This window comes from Anas platyrhynchos, chromosome 14 (assembly GCF_047663525.1).
Source record: "Anas platyrhynchos isolate ZD024472 breed Pekin duck chromosome 14, IASCAAS_PekinDuck_T2T, whole genome shotgun sequence".
In the NCBI taxonomy this organism is placed as follows: domain Eukaryota; kingdom Metazoa; phylum Chordata; class Aves; order Anseriformes; family Anatidae; genus Anas; species Anas platyrhynchos.
In genome coordinates, this window is record NC_092600.1 from 3,189,412 (window position 1) to 3,206,486 (window position 17,075).

Below are 17,075 nucleotides of genomic sequence, written 5' to 3' on the forward strand. Positions count from 1 at the left end.
ATATATACTGCATCCTTATCCACAACAGCATAATTGAAACATCCAGCGTAACGTTTACCACAGGTGTGAAATACACTGGGAAAGAAGTACCGTGTGCATTTTATATTATGTTTCTTTGTCATCTACAGGTAATAAGTATCGACAAAAATAAGCAACAAATATGCCTGCAATTAAACTTCATATGCGTTTTGTATGCGTATTAATAAAGATCATATTTATCATTTTCTTTTTTTTTTTTTTCTTTTTTTTTTTCTTTTTTGCCAACAAGCACTTGTTAAAGTATCTACATTTACATAATAACACCTTAAGATAATAACACCTTAAGATCATTTTTGGTTCCTTGTTTTTCCTTCACAGTTAGAAAAGCAAGGAACGCTTTCAGCTTTGCTAAGCAACCTTTCCGGACGCCGAGGCTCGCTGTTTCTCTAGCAGAGATGCAGTATCTGGATTCACTTCATAACAGACCATTTTTGGTCTTATTTTATTTTTTTTGAGACACTCTAAAAATGTTTTTTAATATTTTTTAAGAGAAAAAAAAAACAACCTGCATTTAAATAAAGGTGAATGATAATTTCATTATCAGGATAAGGCTTTGGATGGGAAAAAGCTGAACAGTTTTTGCATCGCTGGAGGGTATCTGTGCTCTCTCACAACCGGGGATACTGCAGTCTTTTGGAAAGGATGAAGAGGTAGGAACCTTGAGCTGCTTAGTATCAGGAATGACTGGATTATAGCTTCCAACTAAAGAAAAAACATCAAGAATCATGCATTTTAAAAACAGTTTATTCAACGGCCAAGGACAATGATCCGGCACAATGTAACGGCAGATATAAATATAACCTTATATAAGTGGTTGACCCTTGTCATTATTATTTTTTATAGTTTCATACCTAATATTTTTACCATTTTTTCCCGCAGAAACTCCTCTGCGAATTATATTTTTTTTTCTCCCCCCCCCTTTTTTTTTTTGTCGTTTTTGAGTGTGATTCTGTTTCTCAGTGGTAAACATTAACCAAACTCTTCCCGTGCGACAAGCGGCCAAGAACCGTCCCACCAGCTCTTACCACCGAGGCGTCTCCCTCCCTCGCCGCTCTCCCCGCGGGGAAGCGGCCGCCTTACAAACTCCTGTGCAAGTTCAAGTAAACACATACAACCCGCATAATCCAGAGAAAAATTGCAACTCATCCATGTACCAGATTTCGATGTCTCTTGCAAAAGTTTTCTGGTCCGTTAACGTTTTTTTTTTTTGATGTTTAATTTTTAATTTTTATATTTTTTTTGTTTGTTTTAAAAAGCGCTGCTCTGTTGGTTGTGTCGTCGGTTTTCATTTTTTTTTTTTTAGACAATCGAAGTCCGCGGAGATTTCGGGTTTTATATATATATTTTTTTATTTTTTTACTTTTTTTTTTTTTCCTCTCTCACTTGCTCGGGTTTTGCTTTTAGTCATCATCGGGTTCTTATTTTATTTATTTTATTTCATTTTTTTTTTTTTCTTTTCCGTTAAACGTCGCTTAGTTTCTGCTTTGCTTTGTCGGCGGTGTTTGTCGGAGGTGGTTTGTGTCAAGTCCGTCAACTGTTGTACTGACAGGCGTTTAGACTAGAGCCGGGGCTTTGCAAACTGCTGTAGCCGAAACTGGAGTGCTGCTTTGATTTCAGTCTGAGGCTGGCTAAGCTGGAGTTGCAAGTGTCCCGGTAGACGCTGTAGGGCGAGCCCGGCGGCCCGTAGGGACAGGCCGGCGAGGACATGGCCGAGTTGAGCGAGGAGCCGCTGATGTTGTTGATGTTGTTGAGGCCGGAGTTGGCCATGCCCGGCACGGCCGAGTGGCCCATACTGGACGGCATGTTCATGGAGGAGATGCTGCTGGGAGCCGAGAACATGGACTGCGACGAGAGGGGGCTCATGGAGTTGAAGAAGGTGAAGCTCTTGGTGGAGAGAGGCGCCGGGGTGAGGCTTTTGGTGGCCCAGTTGTTGTAGGGGTAGCCGGCGTACATGTCGTCGTAGGGCTGCATGAGCCCGCTGAACTGCGGCACGTAGCCGTTCTTGCACAGGTCCATCTGCTGGTTCCTCTCCCGCTTTCTCCACTTGGCTCGGCGGTTCTTGAACCACACCTGCGGGAGGGACGGACACGGCACGGTCAGCGCCGAGGCGCGCACAGCGGCCGCGCAGAGGATGCGCAAAGATGCGCGCCCGGAGCCCCCCGCCCCGAGCAGCGGGCGGCCAGGGGACAGCCGGGGGCCGGCCAAACGCCCCCCAACCTCCGCAGGCTCCGGCCACGGCTCCCCGGCCGCGCACAGCCTCTTGCGCGGCCCCCGGCCCCCCCTCCACGGGAGCCAAAATCCGCGCATCCCGCTGCGCGGCTGTGCGCGCAGGGAGCGGTCGGCGGCATCTGCCAGCCCGGCTGCGCGGGTGCCCGCGGGTGCGCGCCTCGGTCCCAGCCGCGTCCCCCCGGCTCTCCCCCTCCGCCCCTCGCCCCTCTCCACGGGGCGAAGGCACGGCCCGCTCTGATTAGGGCAGGCTCGCCCCGGCTCCGCCGTGTTTCCGAATGCTAATGCTGTGTAATAAAAGTCCCCTGTTACAGATCATAAAAAAGGGGATTGGATTAGTATGTTTAGGTTTAAAAAAAAAAAAAAAAAATCAGGCCCTGCATCGCCCTTGGATGGATGCAGCCTCTGCCTTTATATCTAATGAGAATTTACAGCCCTGACTAGGGAACAGAGAAGCGGGGGCCGCTCCTGGTGTTTGATGCAAAAACCTGATCCAGGCTCTCTAGTATTATTTTTTTTTTAGCCTTCGGAAAGCGCTTAAGCCCCCCGTGATGCGAGCCATGAGCCGGGGCAGGAGGAGCTGGCCGGGGCCGGGCAGTGCCAAATTCTCTTCCCAGGTTAAAAAAGCAGCACGGCCAACCTCTCCGGCCGTGCTTCCCCGGACTCCCCCCGGCTCCGTGCGCCCGGCCCCGCGGAGGCTGCGCTCCCTCCCCGCGCCCCTCGGAGCCGGCGCAGGGGCAGCTCCCGGGGCCTCCCCTCCCAGCGCAGGAATGGCGCAACTCCTATTAAACTGTGGGCTCAAGGATGGAAACTTGGAGGGAAGGGATGGCGGGGTCTATTGAAATAAAAAAATAACAATAATGAAAAGAATCCCGTATAAATATGAAGAGGAAACGAAAGCCAACATGTTCGAAACCTGTAATATACTCCTCGGAAGGTGCTTCCAGACAGGAATTTCCTGAAAATGAGGGTAATAGTTTTAATTATGGCTCCTAGACATTTTAAAGGAAGGCCCTCACAGCAAATTAAGGTTAGATTTGCAATCTGCAATCTCAGAACATCAAACCAAAACATCTCCACACAGAGGGAGAACGAAATTATGTTAATGGCTACTCATATATTAGTTTTATTTGCTTCCTGAAATATTCCAGCAATATTAATGCAGTTTAGTCTCCGCTCCGGCTTTGTTTTGTTTTAAACGCAATTAGGACAATGCTTTCCGATGCAGCGGCTGTTTACTCTTGAAAGATTTTAAACAAAATCTTCGCCATCCGAGTCGGCCACTCGATGTTTAATGACCGAAACAAAAACGGATTTTTTGGGCCAGGGGGGACCCCGCGCTCCCCGCACCTCCTTTTTCTCCCTGGCTCCTGCTCCGGGCGCTGCCGCTTCGCTTTTCCACGCGGGGAAATGTCCCGGGTGGAGACGCCAAGGGGAGCTGGACACAGAGAGGCTGCGGGTCAGCACAGCCCGAGCCGCTCCGGTTTGGCCGCTCGCTATCTCACGCGTAAATCTCCCCCTAAATAACAGCCGGGGCTATATATATATATATATTCCGAGGTGCCATCCGAGGCGTATAAAGACCAGGCTCCTTCTCCTTACAACTCTGCGTCTACAGCGCTCATTGCCTTTGCAGTGTAAGCCCCCCGCAGCCCTTGTCCCTCCCGTTGCCCACCGACGGCCTCTGCAAAGAGCCCCCGGGGGAGCCGCGGGAGATGCGCGGTGGGGCGCGGAGGGGCCGCACGGCTCCGCGCTGGGGCTGGGGCCGGTCCCGGGGGGGCGAGCGGCGATTCCGCGGCCGAATTGCGGCGGAGCAGAGCCGTGCCACGGGAGATCGCCCTCCCCGTGTGCCGGCGAAGCCAAAGGGCGAGGGGGGTGCCCACCGGGGGGACTTCGCCCCACACCCGGCTCCCTCCGGCCTCCTCCCGGCTCCGGGCGCAGCTTTTTCGGGGGCAGCATCTCCTCGGCCGGGGGGTGAATTTCTCCCGTCCGGCCCCGCCGCCGAGTTCAGCAATTCAAAATCACGGCCAGGGCGGCCGGGCGCTGCTCGCAAGCCGCCGGAGCGGCTCCCGCAAGGGGTTGTTCCCTTGCCTCCCCCCCACCACCCTTTGCACCCCTCTTACCCGGACTCGGGGCTCGGTGAGGTTCGTCCAGACGGCGATCTCCTCCCTCATGCTCATGTCGGGGTAGCGGTTCCTCTGGAAGGTGGCCTCCAGCTCCTGCAGCTGCTGGCTGGTGAAGTGGGTCCGCTGCCGCCGCTGCTTCTTCTTCTTCGCCGGGTCGTCGGCGGCCCCGTCCTCGTTTTTCTGCTCGCCGCTTCGTTCTTTTTCTGCGGTGGGGTGTCGTGGTTTTTTTTTGTTTGTTTGTTTTTCTTTCTTTCTTTCTTTTTTTTTTTTTTCTTTTTTTTTTTTTTCTTTTTGTTTTGTTCAGACAGAAATGCAGGCACACAAAGCAGACTCGCCGCCCCCCGCCCCCGGCCCTGCCCGCCCTACCGGGGACACCCACCCGGTTCCCGGGGGCCCTGCACCCAGGCAGGGGATCCCCGTCCCGGGGGGGGGGCAGCGCCCAGCCCGGCCCGGCCTCAGACCCCCGGGGAGGCAGCGGGACCCCCGGGACTGCCCGGCTCGGAGCGGGCCCGAGGGGCGAGAAAACCTGGGGGGGGGAGCGGGTTCCCTGCAGCACCGGCCTCTCTGCCCGGCCACGGCACCTTCTTACTCCCTTAAACCTAAGGCGCGATCTTTGCTCCATTTTCTTTGTTGTGCTCGGCCGCGACAGGAAACTTTGGCAGGGTAGGGGTGTAAAAGGCAGCAGCAATTAATTGCAAAAGGCACCCTCTCTCTACCTCTCCACTCCCCCATTTTTTTTTTTTTCCTTTTCTTTTCTTTAGCTGCTTTTAGGATTTCAATGTTTATTTTAACCCGAGGCTGAGCAAAGCCCACTGCAAAGAAAAAAAAAAAAGAAAAAAAAAAAAGAAAAGCCGTATCGAAAAGAGCAAACAACAACAACGACAACAAAAACAGGCGCGCTTTCGCGATGGGGATTTGCGCGGCCTGGAAGCAGGAATCCCTCCCAGGCCCCACGGCCACGGGGGCAGAGCCCCGCTCCCCTTTCTTATCGCCCTTCTCTGCTCTCTCAGCCTGGGTTTGGCCGGGATTAGGCGCGGGGAATGGGGTGGGAAGGCCGGAACGAGACGGGCTGGGCCGGGAAAGGTGCGGCCGGGGGTCGGGGTCCCCCCTGGGCACGGCGGTGCGGGGCTGGGGGCTGCCAAATCCCCCCGGCCCCGTCCCGCTGCTGCTGCCTAAGGGGAGCCGGAGGAGCTCGGGGCCCGCTGCCCGGCTCCCGGGGGCGGCTTGCCCGGGGGGCTCGGGGGCGTTTGTGCAGCCCCGACCCCTGCGAGGTGGCCGGGAGGCTAAAAATAATCGCGGGCTGCATCCGAAGGCCGGGAGGACTCGTCCTTGCAAAGTCACCCAGCGATCGCTTTTCGCCTCCGTAATAAAAGTGGGGGGGAGAACAGAGCCGAAATGGAAATCCCAAAGCTGTGTAGGGGCTGATTGCAGCCCCTGTGTGCGGTGAGGGGTTTGCAGAGCCAGCACGGCCTGCAGCAGCAGCAGCAGCACATCGCTACCCGGCCTGGGCTGGACCGGCCGAGCTGCACACCGCGGGAAAGAGAAAGCAAAATAAAAGAAATCCACACGGCTCCGGCTCGGGGCTGGCTTTGCTCTCGTTCCCGGCCGGGAAAGACCCGCAGGAACCGGGCCGAGAGGGTCTTGGGCAGGGGGAGCGCAAGGCAAAGCGCTGCGGCCGCAGCCCCCGCGCCGGGTTTAGGCTGGCCGTGATTTCGGTAAAAATCCGGCCTCCGAGCCCGGCCCTGCTACAGTTCCAAAACATTACACACGTTACGTTTAATTGGCATTTGTGCCTTTAAAAATAAATAATAATAATAATTTAAAAAAGAAAAACAAAAAGAAAAAAAAAAAAAGAAAGAAAATAAAAGAAATCGTGAAAGGTATTTTGTAGCTGCTCGGAGAAGAGAAGCACGCGGGTCCTGAGCCCTGCCCCGGCACCGAGGGGTCACATACAGGGGTAGTGCAAAATGGAGCAAATCTCCCTCTCTAATCTCAAATAATCCCCTCTAATCTCGCAGTCCCTTCCAGACGCCGGTCCCTAACTTTGTTTGCGAATCAGCCTGGGAGGCACAAGCCAGCCCCCGTTTATCACCGGGTGCCACTTCGGGACTGGCCCGCGCCGCGGCCACTCTCTAGATTCTAGGACCTGCTAAAAGTGAGAAGAGCACCATCACCCAGGAGAAAAAATTAAATGAAATGAGACATAAACTTCTCCCGAGAAGGTCTCGGCGGAGAACGGGTATCACGCTCCTTCCTGCAGCTTTTGTTTCCTTCTCCTAGCTTTCCTTGTCATCCTAGAAATGTTGCTACTTTAATTGAATACAAACTGGGAAACCACAGCTTTCCCTGCAGCCCTTGCACATGGTGCTCAGGGCGCTGGGAGCTTCTGCAAAGCGCGCAGCTCTGCGCGAAACCTCTCCGCGGCCGCGCACATTCCCTCGGCGGTGGCCCCACGCCGCCTCTCCTGCTCTGCGGGCCCTTTTAATTGTATTTTTAAAATTTTTTTTCCTCCCCCCCTCCTTTGACAGAGAGATCTTTTTCCACGCCTGCATCTCCCGAGCTGGAAAATAAACCCGGGCAAAAGCTGACACTATTTCAGAAACCTCCGGCAAAACCGCGCTCCCCGAAGAGTCCCCCCTTTCCCTTCGACCCGATCGATTAATAACTATTTAAATTATTAAAAAAAAAAAGAAAGACAAAAATAAAAGAATAAAAATAATAATAAAAAAGCAGCTCGTGGGATGGGCTCGGTGGCCACGCGTGTTCCCCTCCGCGGCTGTCAGCGCGGCCGCTCCATGCGGGCCCCTGGCCCCCTCTCGCCCCTTCCGTGTTTTTTTTTGGGGGGATGGAGGCACCGGGGGCAGCGGCGGCTGCTGCCCCCCGGACCCCCAAGGGCTCCGGTTGCGCGGGGGGCGCGGGCAGAGCAGCGCCGGCCGCCCGGGGAGGGGAAGGAGCGGTGGGGAGGGGGGCGGCGGCGCAGGGGGGGAGCGGGCCGGGGCCGCGGGGGGGTTACCTGGCACCTCCGTGTCGGAGGATTCACTGGCTGAGTTCTCGATCGGGTCTCTGGGCTCCGAGGATCTTTGCAAATGGAAGCTGGAAGCCATGTCATGGGAGGGTTGGGGTCTCAAGCTCTCGGGCAGTCTCTCCAAATTCATTCCACCTTTAAAGGAATCCATGGCAGGGGCGCCGGGCTGCCTGGGGGAGTTTGCAGGTGTTTATTCCACACAGAAAGGAACAAGGAGCTTTTTTTTTTTTTGGTTTCTTTTTTTTTTTCTTTCCTTTTTTTTTTTTTTTTTTTTTAAGGAAAAAAAAAAACAAACAACAAAAACAAAAGCAAATCCACTTATTACTAACAGTATAATTTTAAGGGTGTCGGAAGAAGAGATCTGGGCAGCGCCTCGAAGCCGCTCGTCTCTGCTCGGGGAGAGGCACGGCACTCCGGCCGCATAGGCAGGGAAGTGGTAAAGATCCCTTATAGAGAAACGCGAGTTGCGAGTTGGACAGTTTAAAGCTAAAGAGATTAAAGTGACCTGCCCTAGAACAAATGCCTGTAGTTAAACGCGGCTCCTCCCCCTGAAGGTTAAAACCTCCCCGTCTCGCTCATGCATCACTCCATCTAGCGCTCGCCCAGCCCGGCCGGGCGGACCCGGACCTGCCTGCGCGCTCCCCGCCGATGCGCGCTCCTTGCGCGCCCGCGGCCGAACCCGCGCAGCCCCCCGCGCATCCCCCTCCCGCTGGGACCCCCCCCTCCCGACCCCTTCTCCCTGCTCCCGCTTCTGCTGCGAGGGTGCCGCCCCCCTCCCCAAAGCCCCCCCCCAGCCTCCCGCAGCCTCCCCCAGCCTCGGCGAGGTATAAAAAATATTTCAGAAACGAATGGGAAGGTGGAAAATCATTCCCAGCCGCTCGCAGGCCGGCTGGCCTCCACCCCCCAGCCTGTCCCCAGCCTTTTTTTTTTTTTTTTTTTTTGGGGGGGGGGTGACAGCACCCCCATCCTTTCCCCCTCCCCATCCCGCCGGCAGCGCGCAGGTTGCGCCCGTGCGCACGGTGGCACCTCCGCACCCTGCACCCCCCCCCCCCTCCGGCACCCCGCGCAGCACTCAGGGACCCCACGGCGGGTCTCAGGGGGATTTCTTTGGGGTCGGCCTCCTGGGATTTGTGCCTGAACCGGTTTTAGCCTTTTTTAACTTTTTTTTTTTTTTTTTTTTCTCTCGGCGAGGGGGCTAGAATAAAACTCCTGGAGGACGCTCCCAGGGCAGCATCTCCCGGCGCATCGCGGATAACGCCGGGTTCCCATCCCAAAGCAACCCTCTGTGTCCCCCCCCCACAGGCCGGGCCTTGGGTCCTCCCGGAGAACGCCTCGGTGTGTGGGGAGGTGGAAAAAAAAAACAACACGGGAAGCCCTCGGGTTGGGGGCAGGTGAGGGGTGCTCTGGGGGACAGGGCGAGGGGATGGGGCAGAGGGACCCTGGCTGCGACTCCGCCCGGGGAAAGGACCTTCTCTCCTCTTTATTTTCTCGGCTCGCTTTAACTGATCCATCCTGACACTCTATTTTGCTTTCAAATCAAGTAAAGATGTGCGAGAGAACTTTTGAACTGGTTTATGGAAAGTGGAGGGAAGCAATGTTCCAGTCGTGCAGGCTTTTTTCCTACCCCGCCGGGGTGATGCAGCCGGGCCCGCCCCGCACCCCTCCGGCAGAGCCCCCAGAGCCGGGGGGCTGCAGGGGCCGCCCCCCCCTTGCCCATGGGGCCGGGGGATGCCCAAAACTCTCAGCCTCAACCCCCTCACCTCTGATCTGCAGCGCCTTGTGCAGTTAAGGGTGTGCACAGGTAGGTGCTGTCGCACTCAGGTCTCTACCCCCCCCCCCTTAATTTTTTTTCTATTTTTGGGGGGCATTTTAAGGTCCTTGTGTCTGTCCGCAGCTCTTGGCCAAATTCAGCTCAGGAGCTTGCAAACGACGGGGGATTTCGGGCACCCGAGGTGAACCAGACAATTTCGAGGCCGCTCAGGCCGGACTTGGTTTAATCCGCAGCTCTCAGCAGCTGGGGCCCTGGGGCCGGGGGGGCTCAGCTGATGCTGGGGAAGGACGGGGACTGCTCCCGGGGGAGAAGCGAGAGGTGCTGTCGGCCTTCCTCTGGCTGGGGGGTGAGGGTGACAGGACTGCAAGCGTGCACCCTTCACAGTCCCATCTTCTTCTTTCTTCTTCTTTTTTTTTTTTGTTATTATTTTATATATTTATATGTATTTTCTGCAGCCCCGGGCAGGTCTCCGGGGGCTCCTCCGCTCTCAGCGGGAGCAGGATGGAGCCAGGCGAGCCGTGCTGGAGGGAGGGAGGGAGGGAGGCTGCCAACAGCCCGGCTGCTCCACTCCGGCTATTTTAAACCTACTGCTCGCAGCAGCCTTCAAACCGGAGGCGGGATTTTTCTTTCTTTTTCTATTTTTTTTTTTTTTTGTTCACTCTGCCGAATTTACAGTTTTTGTTCTGCTCTATAAAATATATTTGAAAAATTCGTTCTAGGCTCAAATCCTCCCGCCGGGCGCAGGGGAAGGCTCAGCTCGGGCCTCGAGCGGGTTTTCCCCGAGGTGGAGGCAGCGATAAGGCCGGGGACAGCTTCTGGGGGGTCCCGGGGACCAAGGGCTTGTGGGGGGGCCCGGCCCCGGCCACAGCCCCCGGGGTTTGATGGGGAGTAACGGGCCGGTCCCGCCGCTCCCGAGGGGCTTTTGGGAGTAAGGGACCTAGTAGGGCTCTCCCCTGGTTCTCTCCTGGCGTCCCCACGCGTGTCCGTGCCCGGCCGTGGGGCAGGGTTTTGCCGCGCCCTAGCGCACGGGTGCGCGGTGCCACGCCTGAATGTCTTATAGGGGATTTCTGTGGGTCTGGGGCATCCTCTCCCTCCGTGCTCTGTGGGGCCGGGAGGCTCCTGTCGCACAGGGCCGAGGCCGCCGCTTTTCCCCACCTCTGTCGGGACAAGCACATGTCGCGACAAACCTGCAGGGCGCACCCGCAGGCCCCAGCTTTGCGCTTTCCCCCCTCTCCTCGTGCCGGGCTCGCTCCGTTTCGGGGCGCGGGGCGCGTCCCTTCTCGGGCGGTTTTCCCCCATGACGTCACGTCCACCCGCGTGACGTCACGCCTCGCTCCGTGACGTCACACCTCGCCTTTCCGCAGGCCCGGACCCCAGGAGAGCCTCGATGTCCCCCCTCCGAGGGGAGGCCGGCGGCAGAGGTCCGGCAGCCTCCCGTCCCCGCGGGGCCGTCCCGGGGGAGCCGTGACCCGCGTGGGCGTGGGAAGGGCCGGGAGAGGCAGGGGGGGACTCGGGCTGGGGGGCTCGGGGGGGGGGACTGCAGAGCTCAGCCGAGGGTTTTGCGTGGGAAATCTCCGCACCAGGGGCTCCCCCGGCCGGGGGCTGCACCCCGGAGCTGTAACACACCGGGGGCCCCGCAAATTCACCGCTCCGCTGCCGTCTGCTATAAATAATCCCAGAACGAGGGATGGCGCTTAAAATAAATCAGCGTCGGCCACGGCTGTGATAACTCCGTTAAGAAGAGGTCAAGACACGTCTGAATGAGGGAAGGACCCCCTGTGCCTCCCGAAGGGGCGTACAGCCCCCCCAGAAGCCCCAGGATAAGTTCTGCACTGGGGATTTGTTTTCGGACAGGAGCTCCCACCCCGGCTGGCTGCAGCGTTTGTAGCCAAGGCAGAACCACCTGGGCCGTATATCAGGCAGCGAAGTTAAGTCTCTGCCAGCTTTTCCTCTTCAGGTTTATTAGCATTGTATAGACTCAGATTCAGTCTATAAATTATTAGGAATTGTTACAAAAATGAAAGCATCTCCTCCCGAGCGCACCTTTGCCCGAGAGGAGAGGGAAGCCCTCTATAAAAAAAGAGCTGCAGTAAGGCAAGGGGGGAGGGAGAGTTTCTCCAACCCAACCCAACCAAACCAAACCCAAACCCAGACAACTCAACCCAATCCAACTCGACCAAGAAAAACCAAACCAAACCAAACCAAACCAAACCAAACCAAACCAAACCAAACCAAACCAAACCAAACCAAACCAAACCAAACCAAACCAAACCAAACCAAATTAAACCAAACCAAGACAAACCAAACCAAATCAAACCAGGACAAACCAAACCAAATCAACCCAACCCAAAACAACCAAACCCAAGACAAGCCAACCTAAACACGACCCAACGAAACTCAATCAAAGCAAGCCCAGCCAAAGCAAGCCCAAGCAAAGCCAAGACAAGCCAGCCAACCTCCACATGGTGCTCCTTGGTGGAGCCCCGCGGCCGGGAGTTGCTGAAGGAAAACAACATGAATAATAAAACCCTCCCAAAAGTGCCCGGCGGGAGGTGCGGGGGTGGCAGAGGGCTATCGCCACTAGCTTAAACAGGAGACATCGACGGGGAGGTGACAGCGGCTGGAAGTGCGCAGCTCCTCTGCGCGCAGAGCCGGCTGCTCCTTGACAGGGCTCAGGGCCATTTTTAAAGCTTCCTACCATGAAAATGTCCCCAGCACGGGTAAATTAGAAGGTTTTACCCTCCAGCCCCTGCTCCCGGCCTTTGCTGGTGCGTGGCTCTGGCCCACGGCTGCCCACGCGTGTCGGGAACAAGCAGACGGGGCGATGCGCGCAGGGATGCGCGCAGCAAAGCGCAGCTCCCCGCGGAGCTCCGACCTCTCCTCCGGGCCGGAGTTTGCTGCTGCGGAGTACCGGGGGGAGATGTCCGTCGGTGCGGTGTCCGTCGGGGGTCCTGCCCCAAACAGCATCGCCCCCCCCAATCGTGCGGCCCCGCGCAAGGCAGAGCCCAGCGCTCCCCGCTGCCACTGTAGCTGCCCCCTGCTCCCCTCCTCTGCCACGGCCCTAAGAGGAAGGCGAGCATCCCCCAAATCACGGCGGCCACGGAACGAGCCCCGCAGCCCTGCGGGATGCCCTCCGCAGCAGGAGCCGGGTGTCCCCGCGGGCGGCCGGGACTGGAGGACGGACAGAGGGAAGCCAGAGAGAGGGGGAAGAAACCCAGCCGAGAGAGCATGTTAAATCGCTCAGGGAAGGAAGGTGGAAAATTACGCTGGCTCTTAGCCGGCCTGTCCTCCTCTGCGCAGCCAGGAGAGCAATTTTCCTAAGAAGCTGAGCAAAACGAAATCAGCCCCTTTTGGATCCGCAGCCCCCGTCGCTCCTCGGCCCGGCCAAGCCTCCGCCTCCGCGGGCGCGCAGGGCCCCTCCGCGCAGCGCTGCGCCGCTGCTGCTCACCGGCGGCTTTCCCCGGCCCCCCTGGCCCCCCAAAGCCCCCGATGCGCCTCTGCCCGCTGCCAAAGAGCATGGGCCGGGGGGGCTCCGCGCTTCCCTCGGCCCGGCCGGCCCTGCCCCACCGCCCCGGCCCTCCCCGCTATTCACACCCAGGGGGGGGAAACTGAGTTTTCTGGGGAGAAAATTATTATTATTTTTTTCTTTCTGGGGGCGTTCGGCCTGTGGCACCTCGCGGGACAACCGGTGTGTGCCGGAGCCTGCCGGAGCCCCGCTGCAGCTCGTCCCGGGCCCCGAGCCCCTCGGATCCCCCCCGGCCCGGGGCTGCCCCAAGCGCCGACGGCCAACGGCAGCGCTTGCAAAAACTGGGGATGAAAAAGCTGAAGGCTTAATGTTTTCTGACAGATACAAATGATACCCCAAGGCTTTCTTGAAACGCAACGACTGACGGCTGGAGGAACGGTTTTTCCTATTCGGGTTTGTGCAGCTGGAAGCAGGCAGGGGGGTTCCCCTCGGCCCTCCTCCCCCGACCCTCGCCCCGAAAATAAAACCATCTCCCGAGCCTCCTCCTGGGCTGATTTCTCCCTAAATGCCAGGCACCACGGTCCCACCCCGAGCTGCTTTCGCGGCCCTTTCCGCATCCTTCAGGCCACGAACACCGAAGCCTGCTCCGAGAAAAGGCACCCGAAAAACTGCTGTTGGCAGCCCAGGGGCAGGCGCTGAGCAGCCGGGGGACCCGGGGGGCTTTTTCTCTGGGTGGGGGGAAGAGAAGGGAAAAGTCCAATACGGTCCCACAGTTCCCTTTCCGAGCAGAGGGAACATGCTTTTCTTATTAATTGATGGAGGAAGGGGCAGCGGCGCTTGCTAGGTAGCCTGCTCATGTTACTCTGGGCATCTTTACATCCGAAATGTGTTTTGTAGACCAAAAAAGATGCCTCTGATGGAAGATTATCAAAGGCCCTGGCACCCCCTTGGCATTTGCTGGGATCGTTCTTCCGCAGAAAAGGAGGCAGCGTTTGGAACCACCGGTATTATGTTTCCTTGTGGGTTTCCCCCACCTTGTTTCAGGCGAGCAACCTCTTAATTGCTGCAGTGTATGGATGGGGGAAACACATTTCCCCTAAACACAACATTTCCTGAAAGGCTGAAATATTCTAATAACGCGCTGGGCTCTTTAATGTTCTCAGAACAGCAGCGAATCTCTGCAGAGCCCCACGTTTCCTGCTTCAAAAAGCAAAATCGGAGAAACAATTCACCTTTGTGTGCCTTCAGCTCCGATTTTCTTTTCTTTTTTCCCCCCAGCTCTCCCCCAGGGCACACTGACCTCCCCCTCTGCCGGCGGCCCCGCTCGGTCCCGGGGCCCGGGGAGCAAACCCCGTCGGGATGAGGCTTGGGGACACTTTTGGGGCCGGTTCCCCTCGGGAAGGGCCGTGTGGGACCGGGACATCTCGGGGCACACCGCCTGCAAGAGGGCTGCGCTAATCAGCGCGCGAGGTTAGATATAAAAGTCGAGGGCAAATAAAACGAATTAGTTTTATTAGCACGTTTAGGAGGCGGTCTAACGAAGGAATTCGGCTTTACTAGAGAACGTTTTCTCCTCCCCTTTTGTTATTTAAAAGCAGCATCTATCCGGGCTGCTCATCACGGGAGGGAAATAACGCATCGCTCACCCCGCAGTCATTTTCTCGGAGCAAGGCGCTCCCTTCCCTAAGCCCGGCGAGCAGGCTGTACCCTTGGAAATACACGATTTCATAATAAAATCTGCGTGAACAATAAAAACCAACTGTAAAGGACAGGCTGCAGAGCCCGCCAGGTTATTGTTCGGCGGTGGGTTTCGGTAGGAAATATCTGCCTCGCTCACAGGCGAGATTAACTCGGCTAAAACTTTCCCGGGAAGCCTTGCCACAGCTCCAGCACGGGATTTCCAGGACCCTGTCCGTATTTCAGGCAAAAGAAGGATTTTTGAGGAGGTTCTCCAAGCGAAGTAGCTCTCAGCGATTATTTGGAAGTCAATTTTTAGATCAGCGGCTCAAGCTGGCGCTGGGAATAGCGCGGAGAACACGCACCTTGGTTTGTTAAGTGGAAATTATGTATTTTAAATTTGTTATAAAGCAAGCAAACGGCGTCTCGGTCCTCACTACACGCACTTGAGTATTGTTTTTTGTTCAATTCGTGCCTCGGCGTTTGTGTTCGCTTACAGCGAGGTTGGCAAAATTTAAGGAGAGAGGACGAAACAACAGAAAGCCCTCCTAGGGACAATTATTTTAGCGCGACACCTAGAAAACTCTTCTAAAGATGCCGTTAGTGGGGAGCCTCGCAGGCTTTCAGCAGGGTTAACACGCAGAAAAAATAAACCTTTTTCCACACCCTCCAAGAATTTCGCTCCCGTTGTGCGCAGCGTTATCCCGGAGTGGTGCTGCGAGACACGCACCCTATGTAGCTCCTAAAAAGTGTCTTTTTTTTTTTTTTTTCCAATAAAAAAGAAAAAATAAATAAAGCGAGAAAGAAAGAAAAAAAAAAAAGCAAAGTAGAGGCACTGCGGAATATTCTTTTTCTGAGCAGGGAATTAATTCATCGATGGCCCAGGCTCTGTCCCGCGAGCCTCCTCCGCGGCCGCGCAGCCCCGGCGGAGCCTCCCCAGCAGCCGTCGGGGGGACACGGAGCACCCCTGGCCCTGCCACCTGCCCCCGGCTCGGCCCCCACCGGAGCCCCCCTGCTCCTTCCCCTGGTGCTGCTGCTGCCGCCGGTACAGCCCCGGGGCCGGGCACCGGGCAGCGGCTGCGCCGTGGAGAGCCCCGAGCAGAAGGGCTGGGGGCTGAAAAAGGTGTGTTGGGGTAGAGTAGGGTAAAAGAGAACAGAGTAAAAGAGAATGAAATAGAATAGAATAAAATAGAGTAGAATAAAATAGAGTAGAATAGAATAGAATAGAGTAGAATAGAATAGAGTAGAATAGAATAGAGTAGAATAGAATAAGGTAGACTAGACTAGAGTAGAATAGACTAGACTAAAATAAAATAGAAGAAAATGGAATAAAATGAAATGAAATGAAATAAAATAAAATGAAGTAAAATAAAATAAAATGAAATAAAATAAAATAAAATAAAATAAAATAAATAACATAAAATAACATAAAAATGAAATAACATATAAAATGAGGTAACTCCTCTGGAATTGCATTTCCCAGCGCATTTGTCAGGGCTGACGAAGCGCAGAGGCCCCGAAAGAATTTATGCGCGGTGTAAAAAGATGTCAAGGGCCGCGGCCGGGCGCGGAGCGCGGAGCGGGGCCGGCGGCGAGGCGAGGCGGCGGCGAGGGGCGCGCCCCCGGCCCCGCTTTGTCTCCCGGCCCGGCCCCGGGAGGCTCCGCACCTCCGGGCCGCCACCCGCGGGAGGCGAGAGGGGGGAGCCGGGGGCGGGCCGTGCCCCACGGGACACGCGTGGGGGCTCGCGGCGAGCGCCGGGCACACGCGTGGGGGCGCGCACCGGGGCCACCGGGGAGAGGTGGGGGGGGAGCGCGGGGTGGACACGCGTGGGGGCGGTCCCGGGGGGGGACACACACGCGTGGGGGCGGTCCGGGCGCCGGGGGGGGGACACGCGTGGGGCCGTCCCCGAGCACTTACCGGGCGGTGCGCTCGGCGGCGGCGGGGGGCCGGGCCCGGCGGGCGCTGTGCGCGCCCTGCCCGCCGCTGCGGGCTTTTCTTCGGAGATTTCCCCGTCTCCTCCTGACGTCAGCCCCGTCCCAGGGTGCCGCACACGGGGGAGGGCCGGGGGAGGGCCGGCAGCACCGGGACACCAGCACCTCCGTGCCCCGGCTGCGGCATCCCCGGGCCCGGCCCCCTCGGAGCGCGGCCCCGCCGCTCCCGGTGCCGGTGCCGGTGGCGGCCACCCCTCGGGCAGCTCCGTGCTGCCGGCTCCACGGCCCCTGCCCTCCTCATTTCCTCCCGGCTGGTTCGTTTCGTCTGAGGGGGGAGGGAAAGCAACGGCCACTTTTTTTCTTTTTTTCATTTTTTTTTTTTTTTCTCTCCCCCCGAGGAGATGTCCTGAAAAAAGCCCCCGGTGCAGGGTTCAGGGCGGGGGGAGGCAGCAAGCAGCGCCCAGAGCTGGACGGGGCCCGGAGGACACACGGTCGGGGAGCTCTGCTGCCCTGCCAGCCAAACATCCATCCCCAGGCCCTTTGTCCAGCTTCGTTTTCTAGGGGAGCTTCAGAAATTTGAGACGCTTCACTTCCGACATGTGCCCCCTCTTGGGGTTTTGGAGAGCCCAACGGGTCATTTGAAGGGGCTCAGCCCTGAGAAAAAGCACACAAGTGATGCGAGGACCTCACCAACACCACGGGCATGGCTTGTGCTTTGCTAGCTGAGTATATTGCATACACACACACACACACACACAGCCCATAGCCATAGCTGAAAAACAAGGACAACGAATATGGAATGGATCAGAAAGA

General features: G+C 56.9%; 1 protein-coding gene across 3 annotated transcripts; it reads right to left on the reverse strand.

The window, feature by feature from the left end:
- Positions 1 to 221: 221 nt before the first annotated feature.
- On the reverse strand, positions 222 to 16,382 carry PITX1 (paired like homeodomain 1). 3 transcript variants are annotated; one of them, XM_027468632.3, is made up of 4 exons: positions 16,249 to 16,382; positions 7,405 to 7,586; positions 4,389 to 4,594; positions 222 to 2,109 (listed from the first exon to the last, which is right to left on the reverse strand). In XM_027468632.3, exons 2-4 carry the CDS (start codon positions 7,565 to 7,567, stop codon positions 1,570 to 1,572), a joined length of 909 nt encoding a protein of 302 aa, XP_027324433.1. In that variant the 5' UTR covers positions 7,568 to 7,586; positions 16,249 to 16,382; the 3' UTR covers positions 222 to 1,569. The 3 variants fall into 3 exon arrangements, with proteins under 3 accessions (XP_027324433.1, XP_038042479.1, XP_027324431.1); XM_038186551.2 differs by having other exon boundaries at positions 7,405 to 7,582; positions 16,249 to 16,376; XM_027468630.3 differs by lacking the exon at positions 16,249 to 16,382 and adding an exon at positions 7,746 to 8,108.
- Between the last annotated feature and the right edge of the window lie 693 nt (positions 16,383 to 17,075).